The 20,065-nt window shown below is 43.9% G+C and overlaps 1 protein-coding gene across 14 annotated transcripts in view; it reads left to right on the top strand.

Annotated features, from left to right (window-relative positions):
* Window positions 1-20,065, top strand: part of PPFIA1 (PTPRF interacting protein alpha 1) — a 250,246-nt gene that overhangs the window by 209,243 nt on the left and 20,938 nt on the right. For 8 of the 14 annotated variants that reach the window (XM_082270050.1, XM_082270061.1, XM_082270056.1 and 5 more), the window contains 4 exons: window positions 3,914-3,976; window positions 8,169-8,195; window positions 11,313-11,488; window positions 11,592-11,689. In XM_082270050.1, coding sequence (XP_082126176.1) covers window positions 3,914-3,976; window positions 8,169-8,195; window positions 11,313-11,488; window positions 11,592-11,689 — 364 coding nt within the window. The remainder of the gene's footprint in view (window positions 1-3,913; window positions 3,977-8,168; window positions 8,196-11,312; window positions 11,489-11,591; window positions 11,690-20,065) is intronic. The other 6 variants (XM_082270051.1, XM_082270049.1, XM_082270058.1 and 3 more) reach the window with 2 other exon arrangements.

The following is a 20,065-nucleotide window of genomic DNA, read 5'->3' as shown; positions in this document are numbered from 1 at the left end:
AGAAGGGATTCCGGTCATTCTAGTGGCTCCAGACTGGCCTTGTCGGCCTTGGTATGCCAATCTGGTACGACTGGTCGCCTATGTTCCTTGAAGACTTCTTCTCAGGGAAGATCTGTCTCAAGGACCGATCTTCCATCCTGCTTTACAGTCGCTGGCTTTGACGTCCTGGCGGTTGAAAGCCAGGTGCTGAAGGATAGAGGGTTGTCTGAATCAGTGATTCCTACGCTTTTAAAAGCTAGAAAATCTACGTCCGGGAAGATTTACTATCATTTTGGGAAGACGTACCATGCGTGGTGTGAGTCTTTTGGGGTTCACCCTCGCTCCTTTTCGGTGACTTGGATCTTGGCTTTCCTTCAGCGGGGGGAGTCGAGCAGCGTTTGGTCTAGAGTACCATCAAGGGCCGGGTCTCAGCCTTGGCGATTTTCTTTCAACGTTAGTTGGCCTCCCACTCCTTGGTGCGTACCTTTCTCCGGGGAGTGAGACATTTGGCTTCCCTAGTGCGTTCTCCTTTGCTGCCATGGGACCTCAATTTGGTGTTGTCAGTCATTCAGAAACCTTCCTTTGAAAATATTCGGGAGATTCCTCTGCTTACGTTGTCCCAGAAGGTGGCCTTTTTGGTGGCTATTACTTCGGCAAGCAGGGTGTCTGAGCTGGCAGCGCTGTCTTGTCGTTTACCTTATCTAGTGGTTCAGAGGAATAAGGTGATTCTTCGATTATGTCTGTCGTTCCTTCCAAAGCTCGTCTCCACTTTTCATCTGAATGAATATATTTTGTTGCCTTCCCTGTGTCCTAAGCCTAAGCATCCAAAGGATGTTACTTTGCATTCCCTGGATGTGATGGGGACAAGCAGGGTGTATCTGGTAGCTACTGAGTCGTTTAGGAAGTCAGGCTCACTGTTTGTCCTCACAGATGGACCTCGCAAGGGGCTGGCAGCTTCTGCTGTGACCATTTCCAGATGGATCAGGCAGACTGTGGTTCAGGCTTATTCTATTAGGGCTCAGGTTCCTCCTTTCCCTGTCAGGGTGCACTCTACTCAGGCGTTTAGTGCCTCCTGGGCCTTGTGTCATCAGGCGTCGGTAGTGCAAAGCGGCCACTTGGTTGTCTGTGCACACATTCACAAAGTTTTATAAAGTGGATGTATTGGCATCTGCGGAAGCTTCTTTTGGGCGCTAAGTTTTGCAGGCTGCTGTTTAGAGGACTTGTCCTCTTTGTGGGTGTTTTCTTCCGGTGAGCTCCAGTTGTTCTCAGTTGAGCTCCATGTTACCTGGTTGGCTATGTTTAGCCTTTGGGAAGTCTGATTTCTGCTGTTCCCACCACTCATGTTTGACACTGCTTTGGGACGTCACTACGGTCAGAAGATGAAGAATGAACGTAAGAGAAAATGGGATTTTTGACTTACTATAAAATCCATTTCTCTGGTGTTCATTTACGGCCACACCCCCTGCCGCCCATCTTTGGATTTGGGTTATTTTTTCTTCTGACTCCCCAGGGACTGCCCCATAGGCATGCGCATGCTTTTCTCTGCCTGGTGTCCTACTCCTGTAGGGGGCAGCATAACACTATGGTAATGAAGATGAAGAGCTGTGTCCGTCGATGAACATCAAAGAAATTGATTTTACAGTAAGTCAGAAATCAAATTTTTACAGTGGCAACAATACCAACAGTGGGAAATCTTTCAGTGGGGACACCTGTTCCGTTGACAGCTTTCAGAAGTGGAAATTCCCCTCTTTTTTAGGGAGATTACCCCTCACTTCCTCTGTCTTTCAGTTGATAATGTTGGTAAATCCCCCACTGCAGGCACATACAGCATTTAAAAAGAGGTTCTAGTTCTCTAGTTCAGACAGCTTTGTCATTACTGAAATATGTTTTATATGTATACGGCACTTACATTTTAAATACTCTCTTCAAATGTTTATGTATCAATCTTATGGAATGTTTGTACATCTATTTTTTTTCAAAACGTCTAATTTGTTCATTGGCCTTTTATGCTGTTTCAGCAACACATGACTCTTGTAGCAATACCCTTTTTAATTTATGCTTAGGAAGAAAATGCATTTTCTTTAATCCTATTAAAGGGAAACTATCGTTTATTTTCAAATGTGTATAAAGGACACCGCCAGCTGTGTGAGATCTGCCTTCCCCACTCCAAGCATAGACACACAATCTGCACTCTGCTGTATTTTGTGCTGAACTGCAACATGCTTTATTGATGCTAGACTAGGTCAGACAAATATTCTCCCCCCTGGCTGCACCCTTCCACGTTTTACTCAATGGTATTAGTCATAGGATGACCTCCTTTAATTAAACCCCTTGGGTGAAATGCATCAGCCGGTGGAGTCATGTCTGACGGGGGAGAAAAGGGGTGTAGATTATAGTTTTTCAATAAGTATGCATTCAAGGCGTCATTGTAAAATTTACCTAAAAGTACTTTTTGACAAGTCTTTCACTTTTTTTTTTTTGCTGTTCTATATTTTTTATATATAATTTACATACAAATTCTCCTTCTAGAGGTCAATGAAATATAATGGAATGTGAATAGTGCTCCCTGCCCTATAACAACTGGCAAGTCAGTTTTGATTAGGCCAGACGTGCCCTGAGAGGAGTATTAAGACAGTCAATGTATATTGCTACTAAGGAAGAAGAGCCCAAATATGGAATGGTCAAATATGGCTACCTCCATTTAATTTGTAACTGCAAACCCATATATAAAAACAGTTTTAAGCTGTTAAAATGTTTGTAATGCAGTGGAATGCCAGGCAAGACTTTTTCCCTACTATTCCTGTTAGTTGTCAACGGTGGGGGTTTTCTCATACTTTTTTCTATTATAATTTTCTCAACTTAGTTTTTATTTTTTTTTTCCATCTCAGTGCTGCTTATTCTGGAATATACAGACAGCTCTGCTGGCTCCACTCCTCCATGAGCCTAATATCCACCAGCGCTCTGGCTGACAGCCGTTGTCAGCCCAACACACCTGAAATCCAGAAAAGGAAGCCTGCACCATGGTGTAATCCACAAAATAGGAGTAGTAATGAAAATCATAAAATCCACACAGAATCCTACACATTTCTACAGATCTTACCTTACTCATGGACATGATTAATGAATAATCGGCTGAAAAGCGTAGGGTTTTTTTGTTGGTTTTATGACTGTTCCTCATTAAAGATACTTGTTATAATGGGGTGCAAACTTCCTTTTCTGGGTTACAGCCACTTCCGGTCTATATACAATGGCTCCATTGTTGCCACACATCCTTTTTTATTTACCCACTTCCTGATGGAAACAATGGTGCACCTTACTTTAGTGTGTCTCTGGACAGCCACTTGTACTCTCAATGAGAAGCGCATTTGACAGGGTGACAACACTGACGCGCAATTTGAGGACAGTGGTCATCCCTAAACAGGAAATACCTACAAAAGGACTTGCCTGAAATGGGACTTTGATGGCAGGATTACTAGGGATTTTTAAAGAAAGCTGCATATATAAAAAGATAGAAAACAACTTTTAGTACTCCATTATATTGAGATCTACTTTATTTGACCTGTCAGGGAACTAAAAAGGTTTTTGATGCAGTTTTAGCTTAAGATGCTCAAATTCACTTGTATATCCTAAAAATGTTATAAAGATTTTTTTTTTTTAATATGTACTGTGATAGACTTTAGTTTCCCTTTAAAGAACTGTAAAATATGTGTCTGAACAAAACAGAGTGAATCACGTTTTGCGACCTTAATGGCATGTTTTCATAATGGCATTAGGGTTTCAGCTGTTTTCCTATGTAGACTTAAGTCTGGTTAAACCTAATTGCCGTAGACTCTTAGCGTTTACTCTTTCCTATCCACTGTGTACCTGTTGCTTATATGTTGTGCCACCTTCCCTCTCTGTTACTGCTTCTCTCACTGGATGTGCTTGTAAATAGTCCACGGGAAATGTCTGGGTTACTCATGAAGAGATGGAAACTCTCACAGCCTCTCCACAAACGGTTAGTTTACAGCAGCACCGCCTGTGTTGTGTAGCATCTCCTGCGGATGCCTCTTGCCACCTTTTTCTTTGTAGATTTACAAGTGTACTTGTAGACGCTCAATTCTTGTTTGATAGCGTTTAGGTTTTTTATGTTTGTTTTTTTTTTTAATAACCTCTTCAGTGTTGGCCAACCTGGTGTTTTATTGAGGTTTATTCAACTTTTAAGAGGTTAGTTTGAGAAATGAATAGAAACCAGTTGAACCTCTGTGTTAATAGGTAGAATGTAAGGACTTCTCATTGCCACTGAGATTTGTAGAGTGCCTTCTTTGAGTGGCAGTTCAACAGCTCATATACAGCTTAAATTTTAGCCATTCCTGCTGAATCTGCCAAAATTCGAGGTATGGGTGGCCATGTCAGCAACATCAGCTCAACAAACTAAAGCTAGCCATAGATGTGTCTTTTTTTTTTTTTTTTTGCCCATTCAGCCAGAAGAAGCCGCTGAACGGAAAAAACAAATATTCTTCCATCCACACAAGCGAGGTGGTTGGGAGAATCCACCAACTGGGACATTGTATTCTTACGGCAAGGCTCTCCGCTGTCAGGATACATGGATTAGAGCCTACATCCATTAATCTAGAAAAGTCCAACATTCCGGTTTGATAGAAGTTGACCTATAATCAGCTTCTGTTGAACAGTGTTGGCCACACATGGATCTAAATTTGGCCAGTTCAGTAGGGTAATTCTCTTGCATCTATGGCCAGCCAGCTTAAGATGGAAAAATCAAAGGAGCCAGATTGGTGGATGAGCAGTGACTACATCCAGCCAACTGTTTCTGGTAATAAGACAACCGCACGTTCTGGCTGTCTGAATACAGTAGCTGGCAGGGGAAATTCTTCTGTCTTTGCTATTTAGCTTGGATGGAGGAATTTGTTGAATTTTTATTTTCTAGCACATGGGCTGAACAGAGGAAATCTGTGTATGGCCAGCCTTAGTAGCAGGTTAAAGGTTTTCATTTTGATGAATATGGAGCAGTTTAGTGTGCTGGCAGCTGTCTTTTCTGGCTACAGTGACACTTCATGTCCCTGTATATGAGCGGTGTGCATTACTCTGCTGTACAGTGACATTCGGTGCCTTCCTGTGTGCTGCGATTAAATGCAGCTTTAGTCTGCATTTTATCAGTGCTTACTGCACCGCAACTCCAGGCTGCATTGCAGTGTGAATGTGGCACATAAAAAAAATTGTGTCATTTCACCAGTCATTTCTACGTGTGAACAGGCACAAAGGGTCCTCAGTAAGATCCGTTGGTCACGGCATTCACATAAGCATATGTATAGTTTACAGGCGTATAAAAGAAAATACAGACAATTTTTCCTTGGAATATACATGTTACCTTTACTCGTGTTTATGAAAGCACTGATGTATACTCAACAGTCGTGCACAGCCATTTATATCTAAGGGCAGTTGTATGCAGCGACTACGCTTTATGTGCAGGCGTAATACACCGGGATTTGTTGCACAAGCCCAGTCGTGTCTGCAAGGGGGTCTAAAAACGAGATAAATTGTAACTAGGTGTTCTGAAAGCCGCAGCTGACTACAGTATATCAGTTAAAGACCACAAGAGTGCCGCGCTAAAGACTTGGAAACAAGTCAGATTACTCTAACATGTAGGTGCCACATACAAACATTTCAATCATAAAATGTAATAGTGCAAAAACCAACCAAAGTGCATATTGCAAAATGATGCAATATAGCAAAATATAATTCCTGTATATTTCAATGTAACTCAAAGTTTTAATCAAATATATAAAAGTGCAAAGTCCATTTATTGTGAATAAATAATGTCCAAATCAAAAGTGAGATCCATATCATAGAAAAGGGTATTCCGTGTCTCAGAATGAAAAGGGATCACCACAAGTGCATCGGTCACCATAAAGGGAAATTGGGAGCGCTTACCAGAAATTATGGACTCTACTACCAATAGCAAAGAGTTTATATGGCAAAATGTAGCGCTAATCTTAAACTGTCTACACAGAATGTCTTTAAAACTTCAGAGGGGAAACAGCAGTCCTTATGTTCTCCACAAAGAATGATGTGAAAAAAATATATATATATCTTTGGATAGTGAAGATCCTCAGTAGTAAACCACCACCAGACACCGCACACACTGGTCCTTACCAAATGTAGGTGACCCTCATCACAAAGGTCATAATCGCATGATAGTGCCTGAGCCCTGGAAACCCGGGATCCTTCACTGCTCCTTCCTTGAATAGGTCAAAATAGCAGGCAAACTCCACTCCACATGGGGTCCCCAAAAGAAGAAACAGAACACCGCCTCATAGTGTATACTGCTTAATACTTTATTGGCCCCAAAGGATAAAAAGTAACTTACTGGATGGCCGCTATTAGAGAGCGTTGCAAGTTTCTCCTCCTTAGTTATGGATGCTGCTGCATCCCACCATCAAAATGGCCGCCGTGTCCCTTCCACGTGTGGCGTGCGTCGCCGTGTTTGCCTGCTATTTTGACCTATTCAAGGAAGGAGCAGTGAAGGATCCCGGGTTTCCAGGGCTCAGGCACTATCATGCGATTATGACCTTTGTGATGAGGGTCACCTACATTTGGTAAGGACCAGTGTGTGCGGTGTCTGGTGGTGGTTTACTACTGAGGATCTTCACTATCCAAAGATATATATATATTTTTTTCACATCATTCTTTGTGGAGAACATAAGGACTGCTGTTTCCCCTCTGAAGTTTTAAAGACATTCTGTGTAGACAGTTTAAGATTAGCGCTACATTTTGCCATATATTGTTATGATCTTGTATTTCTAAGATTTGTGTTGGCTGCTTTTCGTCTTATATGTTATCTATATCATATTTTAGCGCAGCAATATCCTGTTATAATAGCAAAGAGTTGTATAAGCAGTAGGCTATGAGCCTTATTAGGACGACCCTTGATTGTCTGCTTCTCTCCAGATCTCCTGGGTGCCCAGAAATACGAAAGGTCTCCACATAGTGTGATAGTGGGTTGGATTGAGCTTATTCCATGACATTGTGCCCATTGTTTTGTGATCACAATTTGAATGCCTACTATATACATAGAAAATGTAAATTTTCTACTTTTCAAATAAATTCCTAATTTTTGATGGTATCACACTATGTGGAGACCTTTTGTCTTTCTGAGCACCCAGGAGATCTGAAGTGACGCAGACAATCAAGGGTCGTCTTAATAAGGCTCATAGCCTACTGCTTGTATGACTCTTTCCTATTGTCAGAGTCCATAATTTCTGGTAAGCGCTCTCGATTACCTTTATGACAGATGCACTTGTGGTGATCCCTTTACATTCTGGAACATGGAATAATCTTTTCTTAGGATATCTTACTTTTGATTTGGACATTATTTATTCACAATAAGTGAACTTTGCACCTTATATATTTAATTGAAACTCTGAGTTAAATTGAAATATACAGGAATTATATTTTACTATATTGCATAATTTTGGACTTTGGTTGATTTTTGCACTATTACATTTTATAATAGATATGTTTGTATGTGGCACCTACATGTTGGAGTAATCTGACTTGTTTCCATGTCTTTAGCGTGGCACTGTTTTGATCTACAGTATATCAGTGTTTATAGTTTAACAAATACTGAACAGAAATATCTATTTCTGACAATCGGTGATGAAACTCCTGCCAATAGGGTCATCGCCTCCAATGCGCAAGCGTTCTTAGACCTGGAATATTTCAGTGATAACACAATCCTGGTGATTGTGTGGTTTTGAGTCCCCTCTGCAATATACAAGCACTGATGAAGTGAGAGTATTCTGGGCCTCTGAACCGTACTGGCTGTTTTATGTTATAAACAAACCCTACTAATTAAAGATTTTGGACTTGGATCCTTGGTCTGGCACTCTTTAGAATTTCCAGTGTCCAGTTGACGGCAGCCTCCTGTCCTAGGTCAGGGAAGGTGAAAGTGCCTTCCCATGTTTGCTCACAGCAATAAAAATAAAGTGAATTCTAGAATAAAAATTGTGGCATTGAGACCATGTCATAAACACAGAGGTTCCTCATGTTTCTATGTGTTTCCACATTGCATGTGCACTGGAGGTTTGGGGAGGGGGTTGTGTGTTGCATGGAGTGACCACTTTATTCCCAATTAACCCTGCTGACTAATGTTTTGTGTTCTTTTGCTTTCCTAACCCACCTAACACCAGGAAGATGAGGAGGGAAGCTGGGCTCAGGTTTGAGCGTTTTTCACTAATTTACCTTTTCAGTTTCAATCACTTTTTAGCGCACAGAAATCGGTTTCTCACATTTTCCTGCACTCTAGGCTAGCTTATGCCCTGTCTTCACACATTTCAAAGAGGCTACGGCGTAATGTTTTCCCACCAATTGCAAATTTTCCCTGTTTTTAGTTTGGTTGTATTTTCATACAAATCGAGTATCCTTGAAAGCTCTTTCCATAGTGTCAGAGCAGAGCTCTTCCCCCTCATTTATGGGATGAGTAGCGAAAAAGCTGTCTCTTACATACAATCTGCGTCTAGGGTTCAGAGCAATTACTGAAAGAAGCAGTGTATGTATAGACCCAGTGTAGTCAGGGCTTGTTTTATTGCTGCTTCTTTTTAATTTCTTACATTTTAACAGGGTAGGTACACTTCTATAGTTGGACATATTAGCTTGGCAAAAGCAGTCCCCTGCAAAAAAAAAAAGGCAAGGGGAGAAATTTAGACCCCATTCACACTTGTGCGACTTTGGACATTAAAGTCACATGACAAGTCTTGCCCATGTTTTCCAATGAACCATTCATTGACTTATGTCTTAATGACTTAAAGTCGCATGCACTACTTTGGTCCAACTTTCATGCAACTTGAGTGCCATAGACTTCAATGTTAACCCTTAAAGGCTGCATGAAAGCCGTACCTGAATGTTTTACATGCAACAGTGGTGCAACAGTAGGTCTGACTTTGCAGAGGGACAAGAAGTCACATCAAAGTTTCACTCCAAAATCGCACAACTTTGGAGTCGTACAAGTGTGAATGGAGCCTTACTAAAACTGGTGCACACTGAATCCTGGTGCAGCTGGAAATAGCAACCAATCAGCTTCCAGGTTTTGTCAAAGCTTAATTGAACAAGCTGAAGTTAGAAGCTGATTGTTTACTATGCACAACGGCACCAGATTCTTTGTGCACCAGTTTTAGTAAATCTCCTCCAGAGTATACTCGCCCCTCTGGCTACCGGTGTCCCCCACCTTTTCTTCATTTTAGCACTGCAACCTTTATTTAGAATCTTAAATATTCAACATTTGTGGTAATGTCAGGTTATTCTGTTCCCTGCCAAGCTCTGTGGTTCCTTCCACCAACTCCTACATCTCTCCAGGAAACAGCAGTGACATGGTAATCTGTAGATGGAACCACAGCACATGACAGGATCACAGGCATCCAACATTTCCAGAAGTGTCTAATGCTGAAGATTCTGAATTGCAGCTCTGTACAGGAGCGTGTACCTCAGATTAGTATCTATACAATAAAAGGTACCATTGTCTTAATCAAATTGTATATGGCTAGGGATATTCCTGGCCATACCCCCCAATGGGAGAAAAGAAGAATGGACTATCTCGGTACCCAAGGATTAACCAAATTTTATATGATAAAAAAGTTTACATTTATTAACAAAATATAATAAAATCAGGACGTGTATCCATACAAAAAGATAAAAAATAAAACAATGCTTGCAGTGGCATATAATATTTTACATCAATAGTGCTGATGAAGTGGTGAATGCAGAATGCATTACGGTTAAAAACCATGAGACTTTACAACTCCTTTAATAATCTCAGGTTAAAACCTATGATATAAACCAATGTGGTGTCCCATGGTAGTGAGATTGCCTTTAGTGAAGTAGTATAGGTGATCACCAATCCACTGTCAGAGCTCTTTAATAGTTTTGCCGACATAGAACGCATTGCATAAACAAACCAATAAATAAATGACACCCTTTATACCACAATCGGCAAATGTGGAGAATAGAAAAATGTTCATAGTTAGAAGTATGAAGGTAGTGCCCTCCTGGACCCAAGGACATCAAGGGCAATGTCCGCAGTGAAAGGTGCTGCGTGGGCCAAATGACTGCCGAGGCTCCACCATATAGTGGCTTCTTGTTAAGCAAACTCTCAATGACGTGGCTCTGCGGAACATTAATTCAGGGGCTGTCCTAACATGTTTTTTAAGGATATGATGGTCTGTCATAAATGCCAGTGATGCAACAGTTGGTTATAATGAGTAGAAAATTTGGTAATTACTTTTACCATTTCTTATTTAGGCTGTGGTAGCGCAGAGATGTTCTGGTGCGTGGCGCAGCCCTGTTAAAGTCTGTTTTAACTTGGCCCGCGTGTAGAACCGCTCGCAAGTAGTCGCTCACGGAGGGAAATTAGCCTGTGTGCGGAAATCCTACTCCTCCTTACAGTTCCTTCATAGCCACAAATATTGGACATAAGGTATACTTCGAAGAAGAGGCCAGGGATGAGCACTTAAGGCATGCAGCAGTGATCTGCTGTTGGTTTACGATAAAGGTCTGTCCTGTTTTGTCTGTCAGGGCCTACAATGATTTTAAAATCCAAAAAGAAATGCTTTTATAGTCAAACTCATACGTAAAATGTAGATTTAAATCGTTATCATTGAGCAATTCAATTAAATTGGTTGCGTTTCTGGTCAAGTCCAGATCATAAATAGGTTGTCAATAAATCTATGCCAACAGGGGATTTGGCTTAGGAATGGCATGTATCTTCCCTCTGCTAATACCAGTCTCTCCCATCTATTATCCTCCACATTTTTGGTTGCTGGTGCTCCACGGGTAAGCAACAAAATAAAAAATCTTTTTTTTACTTTGGTCTTCTTTATTTACCAGTCTTATCTAAAATGATGTATGTTTAATACTTCGTTATTTCTATGATGTGTTATTTGTATTGTAGATGAGAGTAATTCCTCCTAAATAAAATGTAAAAACATTATCATATAAATTGTGTTAGTCCTTGGGTACCGAAATAGTCCATTCCTCTTTTCCCCCATTGGGGGCATGGCGGGGGAATATCCCTAGCCATATACAGAGTTGTAGCTCTGGAACAGAGCAAAGGCAGGAGACACAAGCCACTGGAGAGGTGAGAATACTTTTGTTGCCTTTTGCAGGTAAATGGTTTTGATGCAATGTGTGTTTTCTTCACAGGATGAATGTGAAGACACTTAATAGATCAAGTCTGCAGTTCTTACAAGGCACTTTTTGCCATGAAGAAATGGGAATTTGGGATAGGAAAAGCGTTCTTATGTTTTGTAACCAGTTTTACAAAGTTTTTGCTCTTATTCCAGACCCTTGCATATGGCGACATGAATCATGAGTGGATTGGTAATGAGTGGCTGCCTAGCTTGGGCCTGCCTCAGTACCGAAGTTATTTTATGGAGTGCCTTGTTGATGCTAGAATGCTGGACCATTTGACAAAGAAGGACCTCCGCGGACAGCTGAAAATGGTGGACAGCTTTCACAGGTAGGATCCACCATGGCAGGTCACCTTGTGATCTGTATAGTGAGGGACTGCGAAAAGTAAGGGAAGTATGGAATAAAATTTTCCCAATTCTCTTTCCAATCAGGAATAGTTTCCAGTGTGGCATCATGTGTTTACGGAGGTTGAACTATGACAGGAAAGAACTAGAGAGGAAAAGAGATGAAAGTCAAAATGATGTTAAAGGTATTAAAGATTTATTACTGCATGTTCATTTATTATGTTAAACAGTTTGTTAGATTTGATATTATTTAAGGGTTACCAACACACAAACAGCAAGCATTATTACTGAGGCACATCCTGATCATTCACAGGAACAACCAGTCTTAAAGGATAATTTCACGCTTCAGAGAATGTTACATGTTACACCCATATTTAAGATGTAACCTGCTCCCATAAACCCACCTCCTGGCACCAGCACTCCTCACTATGTGACAGCAGGTGAGGGTTCTTCTCCCCACTGTCACAATTCTGATGTCCCCCTGCTGATCACCGGTGCAATGTTTTACAGACTGCATTGTAAAAAAAAAAGAAATAAGTTAGCATTTTTATCTGCAAAATATATTTTCTCTTTTGTTCATCGACAGACACAGTGCTCCATAAATTATAACTACTGGGTTATATTGCCGCCTCCATGAGTAGGACTAGGCAGAACAAAAACACTTGGCTACACCCATGGGCTATCCACCCCCCCCCCCTCTCTGCTATAGGTGTTCAGTTTTATTCTGTCTAGTGAAGAGTAAAGACCTAGGCTCCCTGCCGGGATCTCTTGGTCCTAGCAATTTTTTCTCGGATCTTAGCCTTTCTTCAACGAGGCGTTGAGCAGAAGTTGGCCTTGAGTACCATCAAGGGCCAGGTGTCTGCCTTAGCAATCTTCTTTCATCAGCCACGCGCTCTTTAGTTCGTACCTTTATTCAAGGGGTTCGACATGTGACTCCACCTGCACAGTCTCTTTTGCCACCATGGGATTTAAACTTAGTGCTCTCAGTTCTCCAGAAACCTCCATTTGAGAATATTCGGGAGATTCCTCTGTCTACGTTGTCCCAGAAGGTGGCTTTCTTGGTGGCTATTACCTTAGCCAACAGGGTATCAGAGTTGGTGGCATTATCCTGCTGTACTCCCTGTTTAATGATCCGTAGAGATAAAGTGGTTCTTTGTCCCTGTCTGTTATTTCTGCCCAAAGTGGTCTGACTTCCATTTGAATGAGGACATTGTGTTGCCTTCCTTGTGTCCCAGGCCGCCTCATTCCAAGGAATTTGCTTTGCATACCTTGGATGTGGTTTGGACGATTCGGGTGTATCTGGCAGCCACAGTCCTTTCAGAGGTCAGATTCACTCTTTGTGGTTACACAAGGATCAAGGAAAGGGCTGGCCACTTCTTTGGCTACCATCTCCAGATGGATCAGACAGATGGTGACTCAAGGCTATTCCATTAAAGGTCAGGTTCCTCCTTTCCCTGTCATGGCACATTCTACTCAGGCGCTGAGTACTTTCTGGGCCCCTCCGTCATCAAGCGTCAATATCTCATTTCTGCAAGGTGGCCACCTGATCGTCCATGCATACTCTCACCAAATTCTACAAAGTTGATATTTTGGCATCTGCATGTGCTTCCTTTGGCCACAAGGCTTTGCAGACTGCTGTTTAAGTGGGGATGTTCCCTCTTGAGGGGTGTTTTTTCTTTAAATGTTTTTCAGATGGGGCTCCTGTGACCAGGTTAAGGCTCCTGTGTCCTGGTTAGGGCTTTTGTGTTTTTAGCGTTGGGTTATTTTCTCTACCCCTCATTTACTCTTTGGCACTGTTTTTGGACGTCCCAGTAGTTATGATTTATGGAGCCCTGTGTCCGTCGATGGAATGGATTTTACTGTGAATAAAAAATCACATTTCTTTTTCGTTTATTGACGGAAACAGCTCCTGTCATTCTTGACTATTGGGTTATACTACCCCCTAAAGGAGTAGGACACTAGGCATAAAAACTTCTGGCTACACCCATGGGCAGTCCCATAGGGTCACCCAGGTTTTTTCTGCCTAGTGAGGAATTAGGACCTAGTTCCTTGCTGGGATCTTTGGTTCTGGCAACATTTTTCAGATAGAAATTTTTTTCCTCCTGGGTGTTTCCTGTGAGATCTACTATCAACTGCCGGACTGGGCGATGAGCTGGACAATCTAGATCCAGCAGTCACCCCAGTCTGCCCAGCAAGCGTGTGCTGGCCTCAGCTCTGGACTAGGTCGGCTGAGACATAGCCCTACTGGACGAGGGCTGGCCCTGCAAGTTAAAGCCCCCCATTTTGAGGGAGAGGAGGATCTCTCTGGAGCGGTGCCCACCTGGTTCCTGGTATGGTGAGTAGCTGCCCCTTCTCTACCCCTGGAGGGTTTTGGGGTGGACGTGGGCCCCTCCTTGGGACAGTCAGACCCTCGGGTTCCCCTCCTTTCTGCAGGCACCCCCCCCCCTAAGCTTGGGGGTTGCGCCACTGGTTACCGGGCGATCGACTGGTTGGGGGGGGGGGGTTTGTACCTGATGGGGCCTCCTGCAAGCAAGGGCCCCCCGTTCTGCCTGTATCTATCCTGAGGCCCTGTAGGCCTCGTGGCGCCGCCGACTTGTTGTAGCCTTGTGTGTTTCATTTAAACGGCGGCCATGTTTGTGTAGTCCGGTGGCCATTTTCTTGTGGTTTGCATTGCAAATAGCGGTGGCCATAACAGTGGAGCCCTGTGGGTGGCAATTGTGGTGGTGGGAGCCCCTCCTCATCCCCTGGTGCGAACTCCTGGATCATTTTGCTTTCTGATCGTCACACGTGTAGTGCAGATTCTCCTGGTGGTTGCACGTGCTTGTTTAGGCGGGTGGGGACCTCTCCCTCTCTTCTGAGTATCGCTCTGTGCCTTGTGCTTGGCGACTAGGTGGTGCTGCCACGCGGTGGGGGTTGTCCCTTAGCAGTATGTCACTTTGTGGGGTCCCCCTGGTGACTTATGGAGTCTTTGGATCACGTTTCCCCACCTGATCCCCTCTCTGAGGATGTGGGGCCCTCCAGATCCCAACCATCCATCCATCCATGCACTGACGGTGTACCTGGAGTCCCTCGTGTCCCAGGTGGTGGTGGCAGCTTGTGGGTGTCGGGCTAGCAAAAAGCGCCCCCCGCCTTCCCCTGCCTCATCTGTCTCATCAGATGCTGAATCTGATTTGGGCCGCCGCAGACGTGGGTCACCCTGCTGGGTCTGCAACCACGTGCCTGGAGTCCTCTGATAGTGAGTTCCTTTACATCTGCGGCTGCGCACAAAAAGGCGCTGGTAGATGCACTGCTTGTATCTGTGCGTGAGACCCTGAAGATGGATACAGCTGAATCTCTGACGGAGGCACAGGTACCTTTTGGCACTCCCAAGCCATCCAGAGCGGCGAAGGTTTTCCCTTTCCCTGCCTATTTTGTCAGAATTGTTGATAAAGAGTGGGGATGACCAAAGCGTCCCTGTGAGGTTCCTAAGTAGTTTACTAGGCATTACCCCTACGAGGAGTCCTTTCTTAAGAAGTGAACTGTCCCACCGGTGGTGCACCCTCCGGATTCCAGATTAAACAAGGCAACCATGATTTCGGTGGAAGAGTCCCCGGCCTTTAAGGATCTGGCTGTCCGGAGGCTGTGGCCTGCATTATGTACACCTTAGCTGGTTCAGCAAAGAGGCCGCTAATTACCATTGCCTCAGTGTTGAAAACTTTGACTAAGTGGGCTAAGCTCCTACGCCGTGACCTGGAGCGAGAACAACTCCCTCCTGCCTTTGCTGAGCTGGCGGACCAGCTGGTCCAGGGGCTGCAGTTTTTGTGATGCCTCTTTGGATGCGGCTCCCCTGATGGCTCGCCTCTGTTTTAGCAGTGGTCCTTCGGCGTGTGTTTTGGCTCAAATGCTGGTCCGCAGAACAGACTTCTAAAAAGGCCTTGACTGATCTTCCTTTTCAAGGATATCATCTGAAGCTACCCTGGATGACATTGATGGTCTCATAGGGAGGAAGAGTACCTTTCGTCCGCAGGCTACTAATGGCAAGGAACCTTGTTGTAGACGTGGACCGTCCTCGGCTCATACGTTTTTTTTCGTCCCTCAGGGTCAAAGGACAAGGGCTCGAAGCCTTTCAGGGCCACCTCTGGCCAATCGAAATGAACCTGGGCTGGCAGAGTCTCCCTCTGCTCTGGTGGAGAACCTGAAGGTCACAATAAGAACTCTGCGGGATTCTTAATTTTCAGAAGTCTGCCCTGGTTCCGTCAACGAACCTGGACTATTTGGGCCTTACTCTGGACTTTGCCGTAGCCAGAGTGCTCCTTTCTCTGGACAAACTCCAGAAATTGCAGGCTGCATATCGCCTCCTGCTGTCCAAGCATTGGACCAAGGGGAGTGACCCCTTTATTCGTAGGTGTTTCATCAGCGGTGTCTCTGGTGGGGAACCCCGGAGGTGGATCTGTTGGTGTCTTGGCTCAAAAAGGTGCAGAGATTTGTGACTCAGTCAAGGGATCTTCTGGCAGACGGTACAGACATGTTGGTGGCCAGGGTGGGGGTCAGATCAAAAAAAACGAAGAGATTTCCAGTCACAACTTACCAACCAGCCAGCGACCAACCGAATTGAACTGTCTTAACAGTATGCGTTAAAAACAGGGGTTTGGTTGCACACATTTGCAAATACATGCATAAGCTGCAGGCCCCGGCAATTCACCCTGTAATCTGCAGTCCCTAACTCTACAATTTAAAGAGTCTCTACAATGAGAGCACATGCATCTAATGGGGGTCACTATCGTCTGATCTACGCCTTCCCTCCTCTCAAGCTTCTGCCCAGACTCCTACGCAGGATTGAGGCAGAAGGGATTCTGGTCATCTTCGTGGCTCCGGACTGGCCTCGCCAGGCCTGGTATGCCAATCTAGTGCGGCTGGTCGCTGACATTCCTTAGAAGCCTCCTCTCGGGGAGGATCTGCTGTCCCAAGGACTGATCTTCCATCCTGCTTTACAGTCACTGGCTTTGACAGCTTGGCTGTTGAAGGCCAGGTACTGAAGGATAGGGGTTTATCTGAGTCGGTGATTCCTACTCTGTTGAAAGCTAGGAAATCTACTTCCAGGAAGATCTACCATCATACGTGGAAGACGTACATTTGCGTGGTGCGAGTCTCTTGGGGTTTATCCTTGCTCCATCTCGGTGGCTCGGATCTTGACCTTCCTTCAATGGGGGGTTGAACAGAATTTGGTCTTAAGTATCATCAAGGGCCAGGTATTGGCCTTGGCAGTCTTTTTCAACGACCTTTGGCCACACACTCCCTGGTGCTTACTCTTCTTCCGGAGGTCCGACATTTGGTTCCTCCAGTGCGGGCTTCAATGGCGCCTTTGGATCTTAATTTGGTGCTTTCAGCTGTACAGAAGCCTCCCTTCAAAAATATTCGGAAGTTTCCCCTGCTTACGCTGTCCCAAAAGGTGACCTTTTTGGTGGCTATCACTTCTGCGTGCAGGGTGTCAGAACTGGTGGCATTATCCTGTCATTCACCTTATTTAGTGATTCACAAGGATAAGGTGGTGCTTCGCCCCTGTCCGTCATTTCTTCCTAAGGTGGTCTCTAACTTTTATTTGAATGAAGACATTGTTGACATTGTTGCCTTCCCTGTGTCCTAGGCCTAAACATCCGAAGGAAATTACCTTGCATGCCTTGCATGTGGTCAGGGCAATTAGGGTGTACCTGGCAGCTAAGGAGTCTTTCAGGAAGTCAGACTCTCTATTTTGTGCTCACGGATGGATCTCGCAAAGGGTTGTCCGCTTCCTCTGCAACCATTTCCAGATGGATCAGGCAGGCAGTGGTTCAGGCCTATTCCATCAGGGGTCAGGTTCCTCCTTTCCCTGTCAAGACGCACTCTACTAGGGCGCTTACTGCCTTCTGTCATCAAGCGTCAGTGACGCAGGTTTGCAATGCAGCCACCTGGTCGTCGGTGCACACTTTTACAAAGTTTTATAAAGTGGATGTGTTGGCATCTGCAGATGCTTCCTTTTGGCCACAAGGTTTTACAGGCTGCTGTTTGAGGACCTGATCCTCTTTGAGGGTGTATTGTTTTTTTCAGGTGGGCTCCAGTTGTTTTGATTGAGCCCCTGTTGCCTGGTTGGCTAATGTTTAGCCTTGAGATTTTTTTTTGCTGTTTCCCACCCCTTATGTTTGACACTGCTTTGGGATGTCCCAATGGTCAAGAATGACAGGAGCGGTGTCAAAGAACAAACAGAAAGGGCCTTGCTACCAAAAAAACACAATTGAATCTTTATTGCTATCCAAATGTTGGTAGACAATATACATAGCAATCCTAAAACCTTAAGTGGTTCTAAAGGCAGAAGTTTTTTATCCTAATGCATTCAATGCATTAAGATAAAAAAAAAACCTTCTGTGAGCAGCAGCCCCCCTCTAATATTTACCTGGGTCCCATCTCAATCCAGCTGTGTTGCACGAGAGCCTCGACTGTCTGGGACTCTCCCTCCTCTGAATGAACACACAGAACAGTGGCCCGACTTGGGTGTCCCCTTAGCAAGCTGCTTGCTGTGGGGGCACTCGGCAGGAGGGAGGGGCCAGGATTACCTACAGGGGATCTAGGCTGCTCTGTTCAAAACCACTTCACAGAGCAGGTAAGTATGACATGTTTGTTACTTTTAAAGCCACATCCTCCTTCAATAGGTCTCTCTCGTGTGCCAAGATAACCAGCACTATAAGACAAATGTAAATTTATCCAGGTGAAGTTATCCTAAAACAGCATAATACACCCTTTAGGACATTAAATTGTACCTATGCAATGAAAGGGCTTTATTTTTTGTAACTGCAGCAGCCAGAATCTGGAGCAGCTGTGCTTGGCAACCAATTAGCTTCTATTTTTCATGTTTAATACTTTACTGAGCAAGCTGGAGATAGAAGCTGATTGGTTGCCATGCACAGCTTATCCAGATTCGGTCTGAACCAGTTTTGATAAATTTCAGTAATTAAGCTGTGATAAAACATTTACAGCACAAAAATAACAGATTGACTATGCTCTTGTAGCTTAACATGTGCGGAGGGTGTCAGACTGATTGTTATTGCACAGAAGTATATTTATATATTGATGCATTTGATAAATAGCTATTGCTTTTGGGTGCAAATCTAGCGAGTTGAACAGACTGTGTATTTAGTTTCAGATTTTCTTTCTAGGAACCAGATATCTCTAAGCCCTAGTAAAGGGTCCCCTCAGACTCCCCCCCCCCCCCCCCCCAAGAAAATGTTTTTCTATTAAATGCATTGATGAATAAAAATACATCTGGACAAAATAATTTGTCTAGTTCTCCTGAAAAATATCTCTGTGTCCTGCCTCAGTACTTCTCTCAAGAGCCCTCACCTTTGAAGCCTGCACTGGGCTGGCACTTGGGAGGAGTTAAGTAAATATCAGAACAATTTGATAGGGGGAATGTGAATCTGGAGGAGAGGGTGTTCCTAGGCATTTGCATGTAGACCACCCTTAATAATGCCCATGTGATGGCGAGCCTCTGTGATTGAAAGAGCTGAAATCCAGTAGGGGAAAGTGGTGGGCCTGGGACAGTCAGACCAGGGAATAAAGAAAAATAAAAAAAAAAGTGCTGCGCTGAATGTGAAATATTCTTCTATTTTGTGAACAAATATAAAAAAATTGAAGCGTATATGTACATAACAAAGTGGTTACATAATAACATATCACAAATATAAAGTGCTGTAGATATGAAGCAGCAAATGTGTAACAACTAAGTCCTGGTAAAGAGAGCTAGAGCAGATCCTTTCAGATAGTAATTATGAGAGACCACCAATATCCACTAAAGGAGTCGCCACTACACATGCATTCACCATCCAGGAAGGAGAGTAAACACTCTTACTGGAATAGGTGTGTGACAGAGGCTGTGACTCAGGCTGACTGGTTTCGGCGTTACTGCTGCCTTGCTTCAGAGACCCTGTAACCCAGTGATTATATGCTCCCAGCCCACTCAGTCACTAGCCTTGAACTCAGTGTAGGGGGATAAGAAGCAAAATACTTTTATTGAAGAACAGACATAAGTATATATGTCTGGGGACGATCCCCCATCCTTGTTGGCATAGAGACACAGGGCAGGGTAAACTGTACATCCAATAACATGAGGCACAAGTACATTTAAACATTTCAAACAAAAACTGGGCACGCAGCCAACTTTGTCAGTGGGAAGTACAATTGAAGAAACCATCCCCTTTCCTACTCTACTACCTGGTCTTCATGCTTGGAACATGCACAATACAAATCGTAAAGAAGGTGATGTAGCGTTCGTGACCGGCATTAACCTAATAGGCTCGGCTGTAAGTGTGGCTGCCCAGTACCTTAGGAACGTGGTACGGCGGTCACACTTTATATCTGAGCAACGAAATGTTGTATGGCCAATGACAGCAATTTTATGTCCAATGTCAGTGTTCTAAACATAGACAACCTGACTGGTTCAGGAGGCCCGGTATCCCAATGAAGAAAAGGGAGTTGGGACAGATGCCAAATGGGGCTTGTACTGTCACAATATTGTTGATAAATATTACTGTCCCAAGTGATGGAGCCTCTCC

Source organism: Pelophylax lessonae (genome assembly GCF_965119305.1).
Source record: "Pelophylax lessonae genome assembly, chromosome: 10".
Classification (NCBI taxonomy): Eukaryota; Metazoa; Chordata; class Amphibia; order Anura; family Ranidae; genus Pelophylax; species Pelophylax lessonae.
The sequence above is the reverse complement of the archived record's forward strand: the minus strand, read 5'-3'. Positions and strand labels throughout refer to the sequence as shown.